This window comes from Lontra canadensis, unplaced genomic scaffold (genome assembly GCF_010015895.1).
Source record: "Lontra canadensis isolate GAN:19392208 unplaced genomic scaffold, GSC_riverotter_1.0 scaffold11, whole genome shotgun sequence".
NCBI classification, from domain to species: domain Eukaryota; kingdom Metazoa; phylum Chordata; class Mammalia; order Carnivora; family Mustelidae; genus Lontra; species Lontra canadensis.
In genome coordinates this window covers 27578034-27594836 of record NW_022631005.1, presented here as the reverse complement: position 1 = coordinate 27594836, position 16803 = coordinate 27578034, and the positions used below count along the sequence as shown (strand labels likewise).

General features: G+C 34.6%; 1 protein-coding gene across 1 annotated transcript in view; it reads right to left on the bottom strand.

Annotated features, from left to right (window-relative positions):
* Window positions 1–16803, bottom strand: part of ACTR3 (actin related protein 3) — a 53784-nt gene that overhangs the window by 8035 nt on the left and 28946 nt on the right. Inside the window, exons 6-8 of the mRNA XM_032856193.1 lie at window positions 15584–15691; window positions 9536–9679; window positions 7468–7641 (exon numbers count right to left, since the gene is read on the bottom strand). Coding sequence (XP_032712084.1) covers window positions 7468–7641; window positions 9536–9679; window positions 15584–15691 — 426 coding nt within the window. The remainder of the gene's footprint in view (window positions 1–7467; window positions 7642–9535; window positions 9680–15583; window positions 15692–16803) is intronic.

The following is a 16803-nucleotide window of genomic DNA, read 5'->3' as shown; positions in this document are numbered from 1 at the left end:
GTGGTTAAAAATAATAATTTTTTAAAAATGTTTATATATAACAAACAGGCCTTACCAGATAAAGGGCTAGTACCCAAATTCCACAAAGAACTTATCAAACTCAACACCCAAAGAACAAATAATCCAATCAAGAAATGGACAGAAGACATGAACAGACATTTCTGCAAAGAGGACATCCAAATGGCCAACAGACACATGAAAAAGTGCTCAACATCAACGGCATCAGGGAAATACAAATCAAAACCACAGTGAGATACCACCTCACACCAGTCAGAATGGCTGAAATGAACAAGTTAGGATAGGACAGATGTTGGCGAGGATGCAGAGAAAGGGGAACTTACACTGTTGGTGGGAATGCATGGTGGTGCAGACACTCTGGAAAACAGTATGGAGGTTCCTCAAAAAGCTGAAAATAAGAGCTACCCTACGACCCAGCAATCACACTACTGGGTATTTACCCTAAACATACAAATGTAGTGATCCAAAGGAGCACGTGCACCCCAGTGTTTATAGCAGCAATGTCCACAATAGCCAAACTATGGAAAGAACCTAGATGTTCATCAACAGATGAATGGATAAAGAATATGTGGTATATACACATACAATGGAATACTATGCAGCCATCAAAAATGAAATCTTGCCATCTGCAACGATGTGGATGGAACTAGAAGGTATTATGCTAAGCAAAATAAGTCAATCAGAGAAAGACAATTATCATATGCTCTCTCTGACGTGAGGAATTTGAGAGGCAGGGTGGGGGGTCATGAGGGTAGAGTGGGAAAAAATGAAACAAGATGGGACCAGGGAGGGGGACAAGCCATAAAAGAATCTTAATCTCACAAAACAAAACTGAGGGTTCCTGGGGAGCTGGGGGTAGGGATAGGGTGGCTGGGTTATGGACATTGGGAAGGGTATGCACTTTGGTGAGTGCTGTTAATTGTGTTAAGACTGATGATTCACAGACCTGTACCCCTGAAGCAAATAATACATTATATGTTAAAAATAAATAAATAAAGCTTAGCAACAGAAAAAAACTTTTTTTATATACAACAAACAGGCCTTATAAAAGGAGAAATAAGATTAAGGAGGTCTTCCTTTCTTCCCCATTATTTATTTTTATATGCATGCTTATGACCCTCCAAAATCATATAGAGAAATGTGGCTTAATCTGAACCTTGAGAACCCAACCTATAGACTATTTGTTCTGTCAGCAATAGTCCACACTGTATTCTGTGGAAAAATAGGAGAATATAACTCAACTCAGGTGGCTCTGTATGCCATGTATAAACAAGCTTAGTTTACTGGCAGGGAATGGCTCAGTCCATAACTAACTAGAATGAGCAAAAGAACTGGCATCCTGAAAATTTTATTTTGTCATCTGTAGAAACTCTCTAGGTTCTGACTACGAAATTTCTAAGGAAACTAAGTTCTCAAAACATGCTTTTATGATCCCACAAAGATACCTCAACCTGAGACCTTGATATGAGATTTAATCCCCAAAATGTGGACAGAGACCAATTTGATAGAAAATATGTTCCAGGATATCTTAATATAATATCAACTTATTAATACAGAACTTACAAATTCTCTACATTATCTTTATTAGCTATATTCCTTTCATATCTACCTAAACAACACACACACATACACACACCCTCACAGAGGAGCACATGTGCTCAAGAGACTAACCCTCCCGTAATTCTTTCCTTAACCTTTAAGACAGTGATCTGCTTTAACATAAGCAAGTAAGACAGGAATAGACTAATTCATTCCTGTGCTGGGCCCGTCTCATAGCAATTTTTAATCAAGAACATACAAAGAAAGAATTTATACATTCTTTAAATATTCACATATTCTGGATCTATCCACAGATATTTTGATTTAAAAAGACATGAAGTCTGATTTGAATACATCTTCACAAAAAGCTCATGGACCATTATGCTATACAGAATCCCGGATGAGAAGAAGAAGAAGAATATGCAATAAAGCAGCAAACATGGATACTTAGTAAATAAACAAAGGAAAAGAGTAAGAATTAACAATAAATTGTTGTAGGTTACTTAAAACTTGACTATGCTCAACCTAGGGTCTCCAATAAGACTATCTTTAGGCCTTTTGTTTTCATTTTCAGCAAAAGAGTTAGTCTTGCCTCTAAATGCTCTCTGATCAGGTCTTAATACTACTCTAAGTGGCTATGAAAGGAGTATCTTTTCTCTCTTCTGGAAAATTTAGAGAATACACCCAAGCAAACAAAACAGTCCAAACAGCTTTGTCAAAAAAAACTTAAATTTCCTTCAGAGAAAAAAAAAAAAATTCAGAGTGCCAAGCCAAGCCTGTTCCTTCTAAAAACAGTTCTTTCAAGCATCTGTGATGAATTTAGCTATTCAAAAAATAAATACCCTTACTCTTTCATACAGTTTATGTTCGGTTCCAAGTTTAGATACCTACACTTTCATCTAGACAAAACAAAAAACAGAGTGAGTATTTCAAATGACAGAGGAACTCTGGCACAGAAGTATCTAGAACTACAAAAGACAGAATCTTAAAATTTACTTGGGAAGTGACACAGTTCATAGGATACAAAAAAAAAAAAAAGTCTATTCTGGAAAAACATGGTGAACTAAGCACACATATCTCAACTTGTTCTCCCTACTAAAAGCAACAAAAAAGAAAATTTTTTTAAAAGGAATAATCCCAAATGTATGGAGAGAACAGAACAAGAAGAAACAGCAACAAAATCTGGCAAACTGGAATCTGGAAAGCAGACGGACAAGACATGCACTCCCTCCAAAACACTTAGTAAGTCATCAGTTGGGAAAGCCAAGAATAAGGCTATTTTCTATTACCACCCCTCTCCCCCAAGAACTGGCTGTACCTGTCAGCACTGAAAGTGAGGTAGAAGGACAGGAAGGAACACTGGTTGAAAGTCTCTGTGGAAAAGCAATTGAATCACAAACCCCAACCAAATAATCTATGAAATGCCTCCTCATCCAAGGAGAAAGGTGACTTACCTATTCTCTAAAGGGAATAAATTAGAGCCTGGGGACTCTTATAAATGGCTGAAAAGAATGAAAGCTGGGGGCTTTTAAGTGAATGTATGCAGCCTACTGCTGACACACAATGGCCGACCCTCTTCCCATTTGGCTGCCAACCTCTACCCTCCAGGCAGCAATCTTCCTGGGACTATGTGAAATGATCTAAAGAAACATACATAGGGGATTCCCCCAAAGAAAAGGACATACTCTACAAGCCCCATCCACAAAGCTCAGATTTCCAATCAGATTTTTAGTGTTTCCCTCTTAAATGAGTGGTTCTCAAAAACCTCTAGCATGAAAAATACTCAAAAACCTCTAGCATGAAAAATACAAGAATCAAAACAAAGAAAACAAAGAGAAAAAGCAACCTGGAGAAAAAGACTAGGCAGAAAGAAGAAAACTTCAAAAAACCTAGACTAATATCCTCAGAGAGCCAGAAGATATGCAAACATGAAACAAGAACAGAGCAGCATAAAAAAGGAATATTCAAGAGCAGACATAGGGGAGCCCTTGAAAATTAGGTATGTTACCAGAAATAAATTCAGTTAAATGTTCAGAAGATAAAACTGAAGAAATAACCTAGAGAGTGGAACAAAAAGTACAACTAGAAGAGAAAAAGAGAGTACATCAGAATATTAGGGGAACAAAGGGACAATATACAAGTATCTGGAAAGAAAAAAAGCAGGCCCTATAAAAGGTTTAGGAATCAGAACAACTTTCACTTCAAGCTATAACAGGAAGCAACTGAGCTGAGGCTTCAAAATGCTAAAGAAAAATGATTTACAATCTAGAATTCTATACCCAATGATCAGACAAGCATAAAGGTAAAATGAGTACATTTTCAAACATGCAAGATTTTCAAATTTTCATCCTTCATGTGCCCTTTTTATCAGGAATCCCAAATGGAAATGATTTCCACCAAAATAAAGATAAAGATATGGGATAGAGGGAAGAGGGATTTAAGTGAGAGGCAAAAGGAATCTCCACAATGATGGTGAAGGAAGATGACAACTCTTTACCAGGTGCAGTAGTTAACAGGTTCTGATTGAGACGTAACACATGCTCTGGAAAATTAAATTGATTATAAAACCTTATGCATCTGAATATCCTGAGAAGACAGTTTTAAAACTGTAGGTAGAATTCAGAGGTGAATTAAGGATCCATTATTTTAAAACTAAGCAAACAAGCTACTATTTCCCATGGAAAACAAAATATAGGACAGAAAAATATTTCATGGTAAACTGCGTAACTCAGATTTGACCAGAATTTGTGTTGACAAGATCTTTTTAAAATTTGTGTTCACAAAAATGTAGGAACTGCATTTTTACCTAACTAAAATCATAATGTAATTACTGGGACAAAAAGGTATGGAAAGGTATTACTTGTCATGGCAAAAAAAGAAAGAGAGAAAAGGCAATCCTCTTCCTCCCTATCTGGAAACTGACAGAAAATGCCTAAAACCGAAAAATGCAACCAAAGCAATGTGTAGCAATGGAGGCAATCACCAAAACAATCAACTAAAAAAGGCTGAAGTGCTTACCTCTAGGAAAAAAAACAGAGAAGTATGCAGGACACTCCTAGTTTTTGTTAGAAGTTCAATAATCAGGACTTTTAAACAATGTGCATATGCATAACTGGTTTTAAAAAAGAACTCAGAAGAAGAGAAAAATATGGATTTCTACAGAAGAAATTATTTACAAAGAAAAAAATGCTATAGAGAGTAAAAGATGTCTCAAAGTTTTAAAAAACTTAATAAAGAAAACTTAGCTTATCAAATGATAAAGATTAAATTAAAGGAAAAATATTACATATAAAACCTAGCAGCAAGGTAAACTGACATCCTGACAACTATCCCTTTCCTAAGCAACACAACACAACCAAAACAACAGTTTATTTATGTATCTAATATGTCAAAGATTAAGACTGTCAGGACCTTGCTGAGGGTGTAAGTATTCCACTCAAATGCTTCCTCCCTTAAAATCTAAGATACCTCTTACCTCCCACGCTATTATCTACCTTATAATGATCCTATTCATCTAGGACTTTGGTTCTTAATCTTCTGCAATTCTCTAATTCCTGTCCTCCACATGGAAGTTTAGTATGTCTCTCCAGTATTTCAACTTCAACTGATGTTCCTTAACCTGTGTGACCTTTAATACGTTCAACTTCAGCAGTTCACATATACATGACCCCAAAAGAAAATGTGACCTGACTGCCAGATACATAGTTATCTTTTGATCTTCTTAAATCACTACTAATATGACAGAAGAAAATTACAAGAAAGGATAAATGCCCAAGGATGAAAAGAGAAGGTGAGTAAACATGAATAAAATACTTCAATCCTGTTTGGAAGACAAAAAAGGAATGTTACATCCTAAGTGCCTCCAGAGGGCATACTGCTAAGAAGTCAATCCATTCACCCTGCAGAACCTTGGAAGTCCCCAAAATTCAAAGGATAAGAAACCACAAAGAAAAAAGTAAAACAAGGTTTTAAAAACACTGTTAAATTTCTCTATATAGAAATAGACCCCCAAGATCCTTTCAGATTACAGTTAATTACACAACCTCAATGAATAAATGAAATAAATGAACAGAGAGAAAATGACACGAAGAAATGAGGTAAAAATTTAGGAGAAGCTCAATTTTAAGAGAAAAAATTTACATTACAATTTTGCCTCGAAAGCAAAAAATATTAACAGGTATAATAATATTTATATACTGTAAAACTACTGATTTAGCTAGTAACTATAACATAACATACAGACAGGCTAAACGAAGAGGGTCTAAGGAAATATCAACTAACCTAAAAGGAAGCTGGTAGATAAATTACTTATGTTGCTATATCAAGAAATAAGAGGACAAATATTTGGAGATGTGCAGGTAATTGCCAAGAGTGCGGGCTAAGTGAGAGCTAGTGAATGCTCTGCGGAACACAGAAAGAGTGAGAGTAGGGGTGGAGGATGAGGAGCTGCTATTTTTATTTAAGCCTGTCAGTGTTCTTATAAAACTTTTAAAACTATGTACATATGTCCTTTTATGAATTTTTATTTTAAAGACGGCAAAGAAAACGAGCTGTCTAAAGCCTTAAAACACCCATATACTTGTCTGACCACAATGCCTTATCCCAGGTGCTCGCTCACTCCTTTTGCTCCCAATTTACAGCTATATGCCAATTCATCATGATCTCTGATCCCTGGTCATATCTCCTTCGCATCCAGCTGTTCAAGTTACACATATGGGAATCACAGATTTTTCATATTTACTCCCCTCACATCTAAGTAATCAGTAAGTCACGTTCATTCTATTGCTTTTTCTTACCTCTTTCTCAATCTTAGTGGCCTGACATTACTTATCCTTCATCTGGAAAACTGCAATAAACTAATAACTGTTTCCAACACAATTCACACCCGTTTCAAATCCATCCAAACCAGTGCTGTCAGAGTGATCTTTCTAATCTATGTCATTTGCACTAAAGATCTCTGCACAGAATCCAGAACTCCTTTCTATAGCATATTAGTCCCTCATAAACACCCATTGGGGCCCATCTCCTACCAATCCCTTCCTTTATAATTTTATTACCTAGCAATCTCCTATCCCAAACTTCTACCCAACCTATCTCTTCTGCCAGAAAGATACTTCCCTAACATACTTGCCTGACAAATATGTATTCACCCTTGAAGTCTCAGTTCATAAGAAGCTTCCTTAGTTCTCCCAAGCAGACTTAGATGGTCTTTGTTCCTATGCCCTCCCCAAATCCATGCATTTTTTGAAACAACAATGCCTGTTTAGATATTCATCTCCCTTACTCTCTGAGCTCAGTAAGAGCAACATAAAATACTTTTTCATCTTTAAATATTCCATACTTCAACTAAGACCATGAAAATTATATTCACTATTTGCTAAGTGAATAAACAATATTAAAAAATAACTTTTTGCATTTAATGTAATTCTATTAATAAATTTCTTCTATTAAGTTACTGGAAGAATTTTTCATATTAAAAACACACCTTTTATTTACTTAATAAAACCCTCCATGTTGCTAACATTTCATAGAGACAGAAAACTATTTTGCTAATAAATATTTTGTTATGATAGTCGACTAACGGTTCTTGGTTTAATGGTTATTTTATAAGGGGCACTGGTAGTTCTAGAACTTTTCCAAAATACTTTATTTAAATGGTCATAAATTTTAAGGGCTCCCCTCTTTCCATGATCCCACATAAGCCACAAATATTAAAAAGACAAGTTTTAGTTTTCTAAATATACAAAAAATAGTAACTCGTTTAGCCTATTTCAACATACGAAACTATTCCTCTTGAAAATAACTCACAATAGCATTTTAGTATACAAAGGAAAAATTCCTGAGATTAACTCTTCCCTGAATTTCTCAAAACAATTCCATCTAAGAAGAAATAAAAAACAAAAAACTTACCTCTGGATGAAAAAAGATTTCAGGTCCCAAGAATCTCTCATAACCAACATCAATAGAAAATTCTTTCTTTGAGATAGCATTGATTCCAGTATATTGCTTAATCCACTTTGATCCATCTGTGTCATACTTGTTAAATTCTTTTACTAAATCTGGGCAGACATAACTATAGCGCTCCTAGGAAAACAAAGAAATGAGTAATTATTTCCTCATTTTAGGAACAGTAGAAAAGGATGACATATTTTTGGCAAACCAGAATCAAATGAACATATATCTTTGGAAAATAAAATTAACAAATTAAGCTGAAGATAATTTCATGTTAGGACATTAGTTTATGTTTAGTACAAATAACTCATCTCTCATTTCCTATACATAATTTCTAGCTTCATACATATTGAATAAGATTTGATCAACTTAAGAGACAACCTCTACTATCTCAAGGTTATTTTATGAAAACATTCATTATTGTCTTCAACATTTTATACAGTTCCAATAATTAATGGAGTCTGCATTATGAAGAGGAGAAAACATAAATACAGAACTAGAGAATAAATAACAGTTGATATAACCCACAAATTAATATAGACCCTTAATCCTTAATACCTTCCTGGAACAAAACTCAATATGATCTAAGTAAATGAGCAGAAGAAAAAAGGCTGAAAACAAAAACTATTCTTTTTTAATGTATCACCTACAATGCCAAATTGCCACTTATCTGATTATAAGTCCTAAGTAAAAGTTTTCATCAAAAATGCAATTCAAAAATGTTATGGGTTGTAACATTCTATTTGCAATTTATGGACTCCTGAATCCACGTTTCATTTTTTTTTTTAAAGAGAAACACACACTTCACATATTTTTGTTCATGAAGAATTCTAATCCACAATAGATGCAAATACTATTACTAATAATATAAAAACATATAAGGAAAGAATATGGAAAACAAAGAACAATTTGATGTTATTGTAGGTCTTCTTCTTCCAACATCAGAAGTAGGAATTACATGGAAATGATAATTCTTAAAATACATTCAGACTGAGCATCAGTATTTTCTAAAATAGATTTTAATCCTTGGTGCTTTTGTTATTTTTTTAAACCCCACAGGCTTCCCAAAGATGCTGAAGTAGTATTCATGTTAATTTTTTACATATTTAATTTTGATGCCATCCTTTGGGTTAGTTTTGGCAGCCATTTCATAATTCCTTTACTACTAGGAAGCAGTAAATTCCTTGAAGTTATTTTTGCTGGGGGATTTTTGCTTTCACATACTGAAAACATATGAGAAACCCACTAAAATTTTTGTAGGTATGTTGGCAAATGATAAATTTAAAAAGCGATGCTAAGTATTTTGACAGTTTACATAAAAGCACTGATCTAACAAAGACTTATATAACATACAAATTATTAAAACACCTTAAATAGTCTTCACGTTTTTCTTTTATTTGCCGTATCACGTGAGCCAAACACCACCTCTATTCTAGTGAAATGAAACAATTACATCAAAAAAAATTTTTCAACAGAAAATTGTTAGGATTAAAATAAAGAACTCAGGGGCGCCCAGATGGCTCAGTGGGTTAAAGCCTCTGCTTTCAGCTTGGGCAGGCTCTCTGCTCCGCGGGGAGCCTGCTTCCTCCTCTCTCTGCCTGCCTCTCTGCCTACTTGCGATCTTTGTCTGTCAAATAAATTAATAAAATCTTAAAAAAATAAAAAATAAAAAATAAAAAATTCAGTGAAAAAATTGAGATACAAGAACTATGAAATGAACTAATTATTTTTACTATGGGGAATAATCACAAAAATGTATGCTAAAGTCAGCTGGTACAAATGTTCTTGACTCAAATGTGAAATGTGGAGACAACAAAGCACGGAGCTGATCATCCCACAAAATCTCCTTACAAGAAATAAAGAGAAAACATATATATAACTAAGGGTAATAATTTATAACTGGCTAAGTAAAATGGTTTTTGTTTTTTTTTTAAAGTACCATTCTTCACCTGAGAGTTTTCATGTTAATATTATAAATCTGATTTTAATTTCTAGCTGAATTACACTTTCATCATTACTTTTTTACCTTTACTGCCTTAGCAGTTTCCAAGGATTGCTCTGGAGGGATTCCTACTTCTCGGTCTCTCAACAACTGCTGAATAAAATATGTTATATCTCGTCCTGCTATTGGAATGTGCTTAATACAGCTGCCAATCACATACCCTTCAGCCTATACAGGGGAAAAAAAAAGTGGCAAATTTACTTTCAGTGATTTCAAAATTAAAATAACCTAAATAATCATCAAAGATTAATTTCTCAAGTTAGTGTGTATATATTCCCAAGTACTGCTTTATCCCAGGAGAGTTCTTCTAGTCTTTATTCTTCAACCATATTCCTCACAATACTGTATAATTTATAACACTGGACAGATACTATGAACAAGAATGGCCAGCAACTTAGATTACTCTTTTACTGGTAAGAGTTTATAACTAAGACTGAAATGACTTAACAACACAGAAATGACAAATTTCAGAAGTTTAAATGTTTTGATAGCAAACCAGATAGGAAATTATTTTAAAATCTTTAATAATTTCAGTAAACAATTTAGATAGCTTTGTAGGAAATCTGATCATTAATCTACAAACTCGTTTTTCCTAATAAAGCAGGTACCAATTTCACAAGGCAGAGGCATTCTATGCATTATTATAGTGTCAAATAATTAAATTCTACACAATTCATAAATTTACAGATATGAGTCAGAAGTACAAAAAATAATGTAACAAAATTAAATTTCATTAACAAAGAATATCATCTGGCCATGACAGAGTATTAGGGATTGAATTTAACCTCTCACATTAAAGGGAAAAAAAAGGACAAATTAAATAAACGTTTTCCGACACTAAACAGGCAGAATAGGGCAGTGATCCCAATGAGAAGGGAAAGCAAACAAGATGAGTGCTATGAACAGCCCATCTCATTGCCTAGAAGAGTTGCTAGGCAGCAATAATGGGAGGAAGAACTCAAGCAGAGTCAGAAAGTCTCATTAAGTTGAGGATACAAAATTTAGATTTCAGGGAAGTCTACTGCTACAGCTTACATGTCAAACTACTAAAGCTGAAATAGCTACAGTGACACAGAGCTCTGAGATGTGAAAAGTAACACCTTGGCTGACTAGTAATCATCACATTCATGTTAGGAAACCATCAAAGCCAGAGAAAGAACCCCTGGAAAGTGGGAACAAAACAATCCTCAAAGCTTATTGTAGCTGGGAATAGTTTGCATTCCCATTAGCCAGTGTAACAAGACCTCAAACACAGGACACTGAGTAGAATCCTCAGAAGAGTGCCTCAAGAGTGGAGACAAAGTAGGACCAGACAAAAGATTATTCTGGACTTGCTCAATAATGTTTAAAAGGAACCCCTGAAAGAATCCAACTGATTCCTAGTAATTTAACTGTATCCCAGGAAAAATACCTCAAAGTATCTTTAAAATTCCCCAAATCCAGGACATAACAATGTGAACATACGGTACCCAATAAAAAATTATACCCAAGCAAGAAAGCTGGAAAATACAACCCCTGACTGCGGAAAAAATTCAAGAGAAAGAAACAGAAATATCAAAGATAATAGCATTCATAGAAAAAGACATTAAAACAACTACTATACATTCCTCATAATCAAGAATGGAATCATGAATGGAAACATGAATGAGAAAGAAAGATGTAAAAAGATCCAAAGAGAACTGCTATGGAGAAAAATAAAAAATCTAAAATTAAAAAATACCCTAAATGTGATTACAGCAAACCAAACAATAAAGAAAAATGTGAACTTAAAGACAAAAAATGAACTACTCAAAATGACAGAGATAAAAAAAAGATCAGGAAAAAAATGAACAGAGTGCTAGTAACCTGTAAGACAACTTTAAGTAGCCTAAGAGACACATAACTGGATTCCCCAAAGATATGGAGGAAAAGAGGGGATACGAAAAAATGTCGAGAAATAAAGAAATTCTCAGGAATGATTAAAAAAAAAAAAAAAAAACAAACTACAAATCTACCTTCAAGAAGCTCAACAAACCCAAACCCTAAGGAGAAGAAATAGGGGGGAGGGGACAACACATTTAGGTACATCACAATCTTGAAGGCAGCCAGACAAGTAATATCACAAAGAAACAAGCAAATGAATGACAGAGCAGAATTATTTTCATAAACAATTTAAGCCAAAAGACATTAGAACTACAATAGAATGACAATTAGAACCACAATTAGATCTACTATAAAATACTCAAAGGAAAAAACTATCAGCCTAAAATTCTACACCAAGTAAAAATCTTTCAAAAAATGCAGGCAAAATACTTTTTCAAAGGATGTACATAATGAAAGAGTTCCTAATCAGTAGACCAGCATGGTAAAATATACTAAAGGCCAGGAGTGCCTGGATGGCTCAGCTGGTTGAGCATTCGACTCTATTTCAACTCAGGTCATGGTCTCAGCGTTGTGGGATTGGTTCCGTAGGGATTCTCACCTCAATGTGAGTCTGCTTGTCCCTCTTCTCTTCCTCTCCTCTCCCCTTTGCCCCTCCCTCCTCCCTACCCCTACATGCACGCATGCTCTCTAAAATAAATAAATAAAATCTTTAAAAAAAAAAAAATCAATCCTAAAGGCCATCATTCTTGGAAGAAAGAAAATAATGTTAGATGGAAATCTGGACCTTCACAAAGTAAACAAGCACTGAAAATGCTAAGTCCATAAATATAAAAGAAATTTATCTTTTTCAAATTCTCTTTTAAAGATGGTGATTTGGGAGTGCCTGGGTGGCTCAGTGGGTTAAGCCTCTGCCTTCGGCTTAGGTCATGATCTCAGGGTCCTGGATCAATCGAGCCCCACATCAGGCTCTCTGCTTGGCAGGGAGCCTGCTTCCCCCTCTCCCTGCCTGCCTCTCTGCATACTTGTGATCTCTCTCTCTCTGTCAAATAAATAAATAAAATATTTTAAAAATAAAAAATAAATAATAATAATAATAAAGATGGTGATTTGTTCTCAGCTGATATGGCCTACCCCTTCCAAAATTCGTATGTTTAAGAGCTATCTTCGGATACCTCAACAATGTGACTGTATTTAGAGACGGGAACTTTAAAGAGATAATTAAGTTAAAATGAGGTGATTACAGTGGATCCTAATCTGATACGATTAATATTCTTAAAAGAAGAAATCAGGACACAGACACACAAGGAGACCATGTGCAAACAAATGGAGAAAATTGGGCCACCTAGAGAGAAGACACAGAGAAGCCTCAGAAGAAATCAACCCTGCCAATATCTTGATCTCTTTGTTGCCTCCATCTGTGGAAAAAAGTAATCTTCTATTGTTTGAGAGCCACTCAGTCTGTGGTACTTTGTTACAGCAGCCCTAACAAAACTAATATACTACCTACAGTGAAAGAAATTAATAATGTACTATAAGTTTATAACATGAAGTAAAATGAGTGACTATTATAGTGTAGAAGGGAAGTACACTATTGTACACTTCTATTTATAAAACAGATTGTGATTATAAATTAAAGATGTTTATTATAAGCCCTAGAGCAACCACCAAAAAATAAGCAAGTGACAGTAACAAAGAAGTAGAACATAGCTAATAGTCAATAAAGATAAAATAGAATTATAAAAAAGTACTCCATTAGTTCAAAAGAAAGCAAAAAAGAAGGAAAAGAGAACAAAACACAGGAATATCCAATTCTTAATACCCTTATGAAAATTCATTCTTATTCACTTGATAGCATGTATCTGAAAATTACCTTATTTGAATATTATCAAGATACTGATATTACTGATTAGCTGTGCAGATGTTAAGACTGGGGTGAGACGAAACCAGCTTGAATCCTAGCTCCCCAACGTATTATTTGGTGACCTAAGGCAATTCTTTTATTTGCATTTTTAATGAGTAAACTGAGGTCTTCAATGTAACTTACATTATAGATTCTGAGGTTTAAATGAAAATCTTAAGTGAGTTAAGCCTCTGCCTTCAGTTCAGGTCATGATCCCAGGGTCCTGGGATGGAGGCCCGCATCGGGTTCTCCGCTCAGCAGGGAGCCTGCCTCCTCCTCTCTCTCTGCCTGCCTCTCTGCCTGCTTGTGATCTCTGTGTGTGTATGTCAAATAAATAAATAAAATCTTAAAAAATAAAAAAGAATATCTATGTACCACTAATAAAGAAAAATATGTTGCCAACTGAACTAGTAAAAAAAAAAAAACATAAAATATTGGACACATCCCAATTTCCAAGATATTAAAGTATCCCCAATAGCAAAATAAAATCTGGTATAACCGAAGAATGAAACATTATTTGGGAATAATAAGAAATGAAGTGCTATACATGCTATATCTTAGATAAATCTTGAAAACCTTAGGCTTCATGAAAGGCAGTCATAAAAGGCGGTAACTGTATGATTCCATTTACATGAAATGTCCAGAAAGGGCAAATCTATTGATACAGAACACGTATAAGTGGTTGCCTGGGGCTAAGGTTATCGGGGGGGCGGGGGGACTGTCTGCTAACAGATACAGGGTTTCTTTTTAGAGCAATAAAAGTGTTCTAAAATTGACTGTGGTAATGGATGTACTTGGTGAAAAAAAAAAAATCCACAAGTACACACTACTTAATAGGTGAAATGTATGGTGTGTAAAATTTATCTCAAGAAAGCTGTTACTAAAAAAGGAAGAATCATTACTATAACTATTATAACACTGGGAGGGTAGATTATGACATCTAATCTAAAAGTAGTCACCGTGAGGTACAGAAGTTGCCTGATGCATTAAAAATAGGAATGACTAATAATGAAGAAAAGTTCAAAATAATTTCATTTCTTACAGGACGGTCAATATAATAATATAATAAATTTTAAAGATATACCTTTCTATACATCTATCTATCAGTATGATTCTAAGTAGTCATTTTTAATGTATTAGGCACCATTAAAAACCCTAATTTGTTGGGGCGCCTGGATGGCTCAGTGGGTTAAAGCCTCTGCCTTTGGCTCAGGTCATGATCCCAGGGTCCTGGGATCGAGCCCCACATCGGGCTCTCTGCTCCGCGGAGAGCCTGCTTCCTCCTCTCTCTCTGCCTGTCAAATAAATAAATAAAATCTTTAAAAAAAACAAACAAACAAACCCTAATTTGCCATTAAGAATTAGAAGTACAAAGGCCTTGGCAGAAAAAATGCCATCTCTGACAAATAATCCAATCTGATGCATTTTTTTTAATATACTTTACTAAATACAAACCATAAAAAGTACAATTGTAACTTGACCTTTTTATTTAAAAAAAAAAAAAAAAAAATTTCCCAGGGGCACCTGTCTGGCTGAGTCAGTAGAACATGTGACTCTTGATCTTGGGGTCTTGAGTTCAAGCCCCACACAGGACACAGAGCTTAATTACAATAAATAAATAAAAATAATTCCCAAAAGTCATTAATGGACACGTGCTTATAACAAATTATTAGTTAACCTACGCACCAAACTGAAATCTGTTAATTAAGGATAAGAGAGACTACCAACTGGCTAATCCATGTAACACAGACACATCCAAACTAGAAGACAGAATTCCATGTTTAAGAAAAGAAAAAGGCATAGTGGCACCTGGGTGGCGCAGTCGGTTTAGCATCTGCCTTTGGCTCAGGATCTGATCCCAGGGTCCTGGGATCTTGCCCCCGCATCAGGCTCCCTGCTGAGCAGGGCGTCTGCTCCTACCTCTCCCTCTGCCTCTTCCTCCCCACCACCACTCATGCTCTCACTCACACTCTACAAAATAAATATAATCTTAAAAAAAAAAAAATGCACAATATCTTTTACCATTCCCGTTACATCTTCTAATTATGAATTAGAAACCATTTCTACTATTTTTAAATCATACCCTAATTATAGTACAAACCTACAGAGCAGAAGAAAGATTTTGGAATTTCTTTATAGAATTTTAATATTAACTTGAGCAAAACACAGCCCTAGATGAACAAATGGCCCAATCAGTGCAAATTTTTCAAATGTTTAAAATTTTTTAAAAGTAGTATTAATTCATATCATTTAACTCTGCCAGATATGTTATCTGATAGGACTATTTGGTAATTTTAAAATATCCTTACCACTGGAATGACATGGGTGACACCATCTCCACTGTCTATTACTGTACCAGTCAATGTCCGTTCTCCTACTTGTCTTGAGGTCCAAGAGGCAGCTAAGGCAAGAACAGCCTTAGACCAAAAAATATGACAGGCAAGAAAATAAAAACAAGCACAAAGAGTTAATAGAAAAAAATATTTCATGGAGTACTTCAATTTTAAATGTACAGTTGACTCTGGAGCAACACCAGGGTTAGGTGCGCTGATCCCTCCAACACAAGCAGTCGAAAATCCAAGTATAACTTCTCACTCTCCAAAAACTGAACTACCAAGTGTCTACTGTTGACCAGAACACATAAACAGTAGATTAACACAGATTTTGTATATCATATACTGTATTCTTATTATAAAATAAGTTAGAGAAAAAAAATGTTAAGAAAATCATAAGGGAGACAAACATTTATAGTATTCTATTGAAAAAAATCTGCATGTAAGTGGACCTATGCAGTTCAAACCCGTACTGTTCAAGGGTTACCTACAGTCATCTCTGACAAGAAAATACATAAAATTAATTTACATTATGCAATAAAATTATTCACATACTACAATTTAAGAAAAATGTAACAAGCTTGTATTTACTTCTAGGGGCATATTTGTAAATTTCCCATGTTTTTATGCAGGCCAAAATGGGGAAGACTAACATCAAGTATCACAGCACTAAGACTGCTAGGACTTAAAATTATGTTTATATGGGCTAGCCTGTATACAAACCACAAAGTGTAAGTAAGGTAAAGAAATACACAAGCACCCAATCACTAGTTATTCCATACATATAAATAAGTACCTCTATCAAAATAAGTTCCAAATTTTTAACTGCAACATGCATTTAGGAATATATAACAAGTTAGTTAACCACAGGAAAAGCCATTATACACTTCTAAATACATGAGTTAATTAGGAAACAAAAGTTGATGAAATTATATTTTTCTATGAAAAAGACTGGAATGGACAATGGAGTATAATTCTTTTTAAGTTTACAAATTAAGAAATTAACACAGCTAATTCATTTTTTAAAAACCGAATTTCATACAATCCAAGCCTCCATCAAGATATATGTCCAATAATTAAAAACAGAGCTAAACTTTCACCTACTTGCAATATAATAGCTGTAAGGGACCTAGAAAGTTATCCAGGACATCCTCCTATTTTAACACAGAATCACACATCATGATCACTGTTACTAA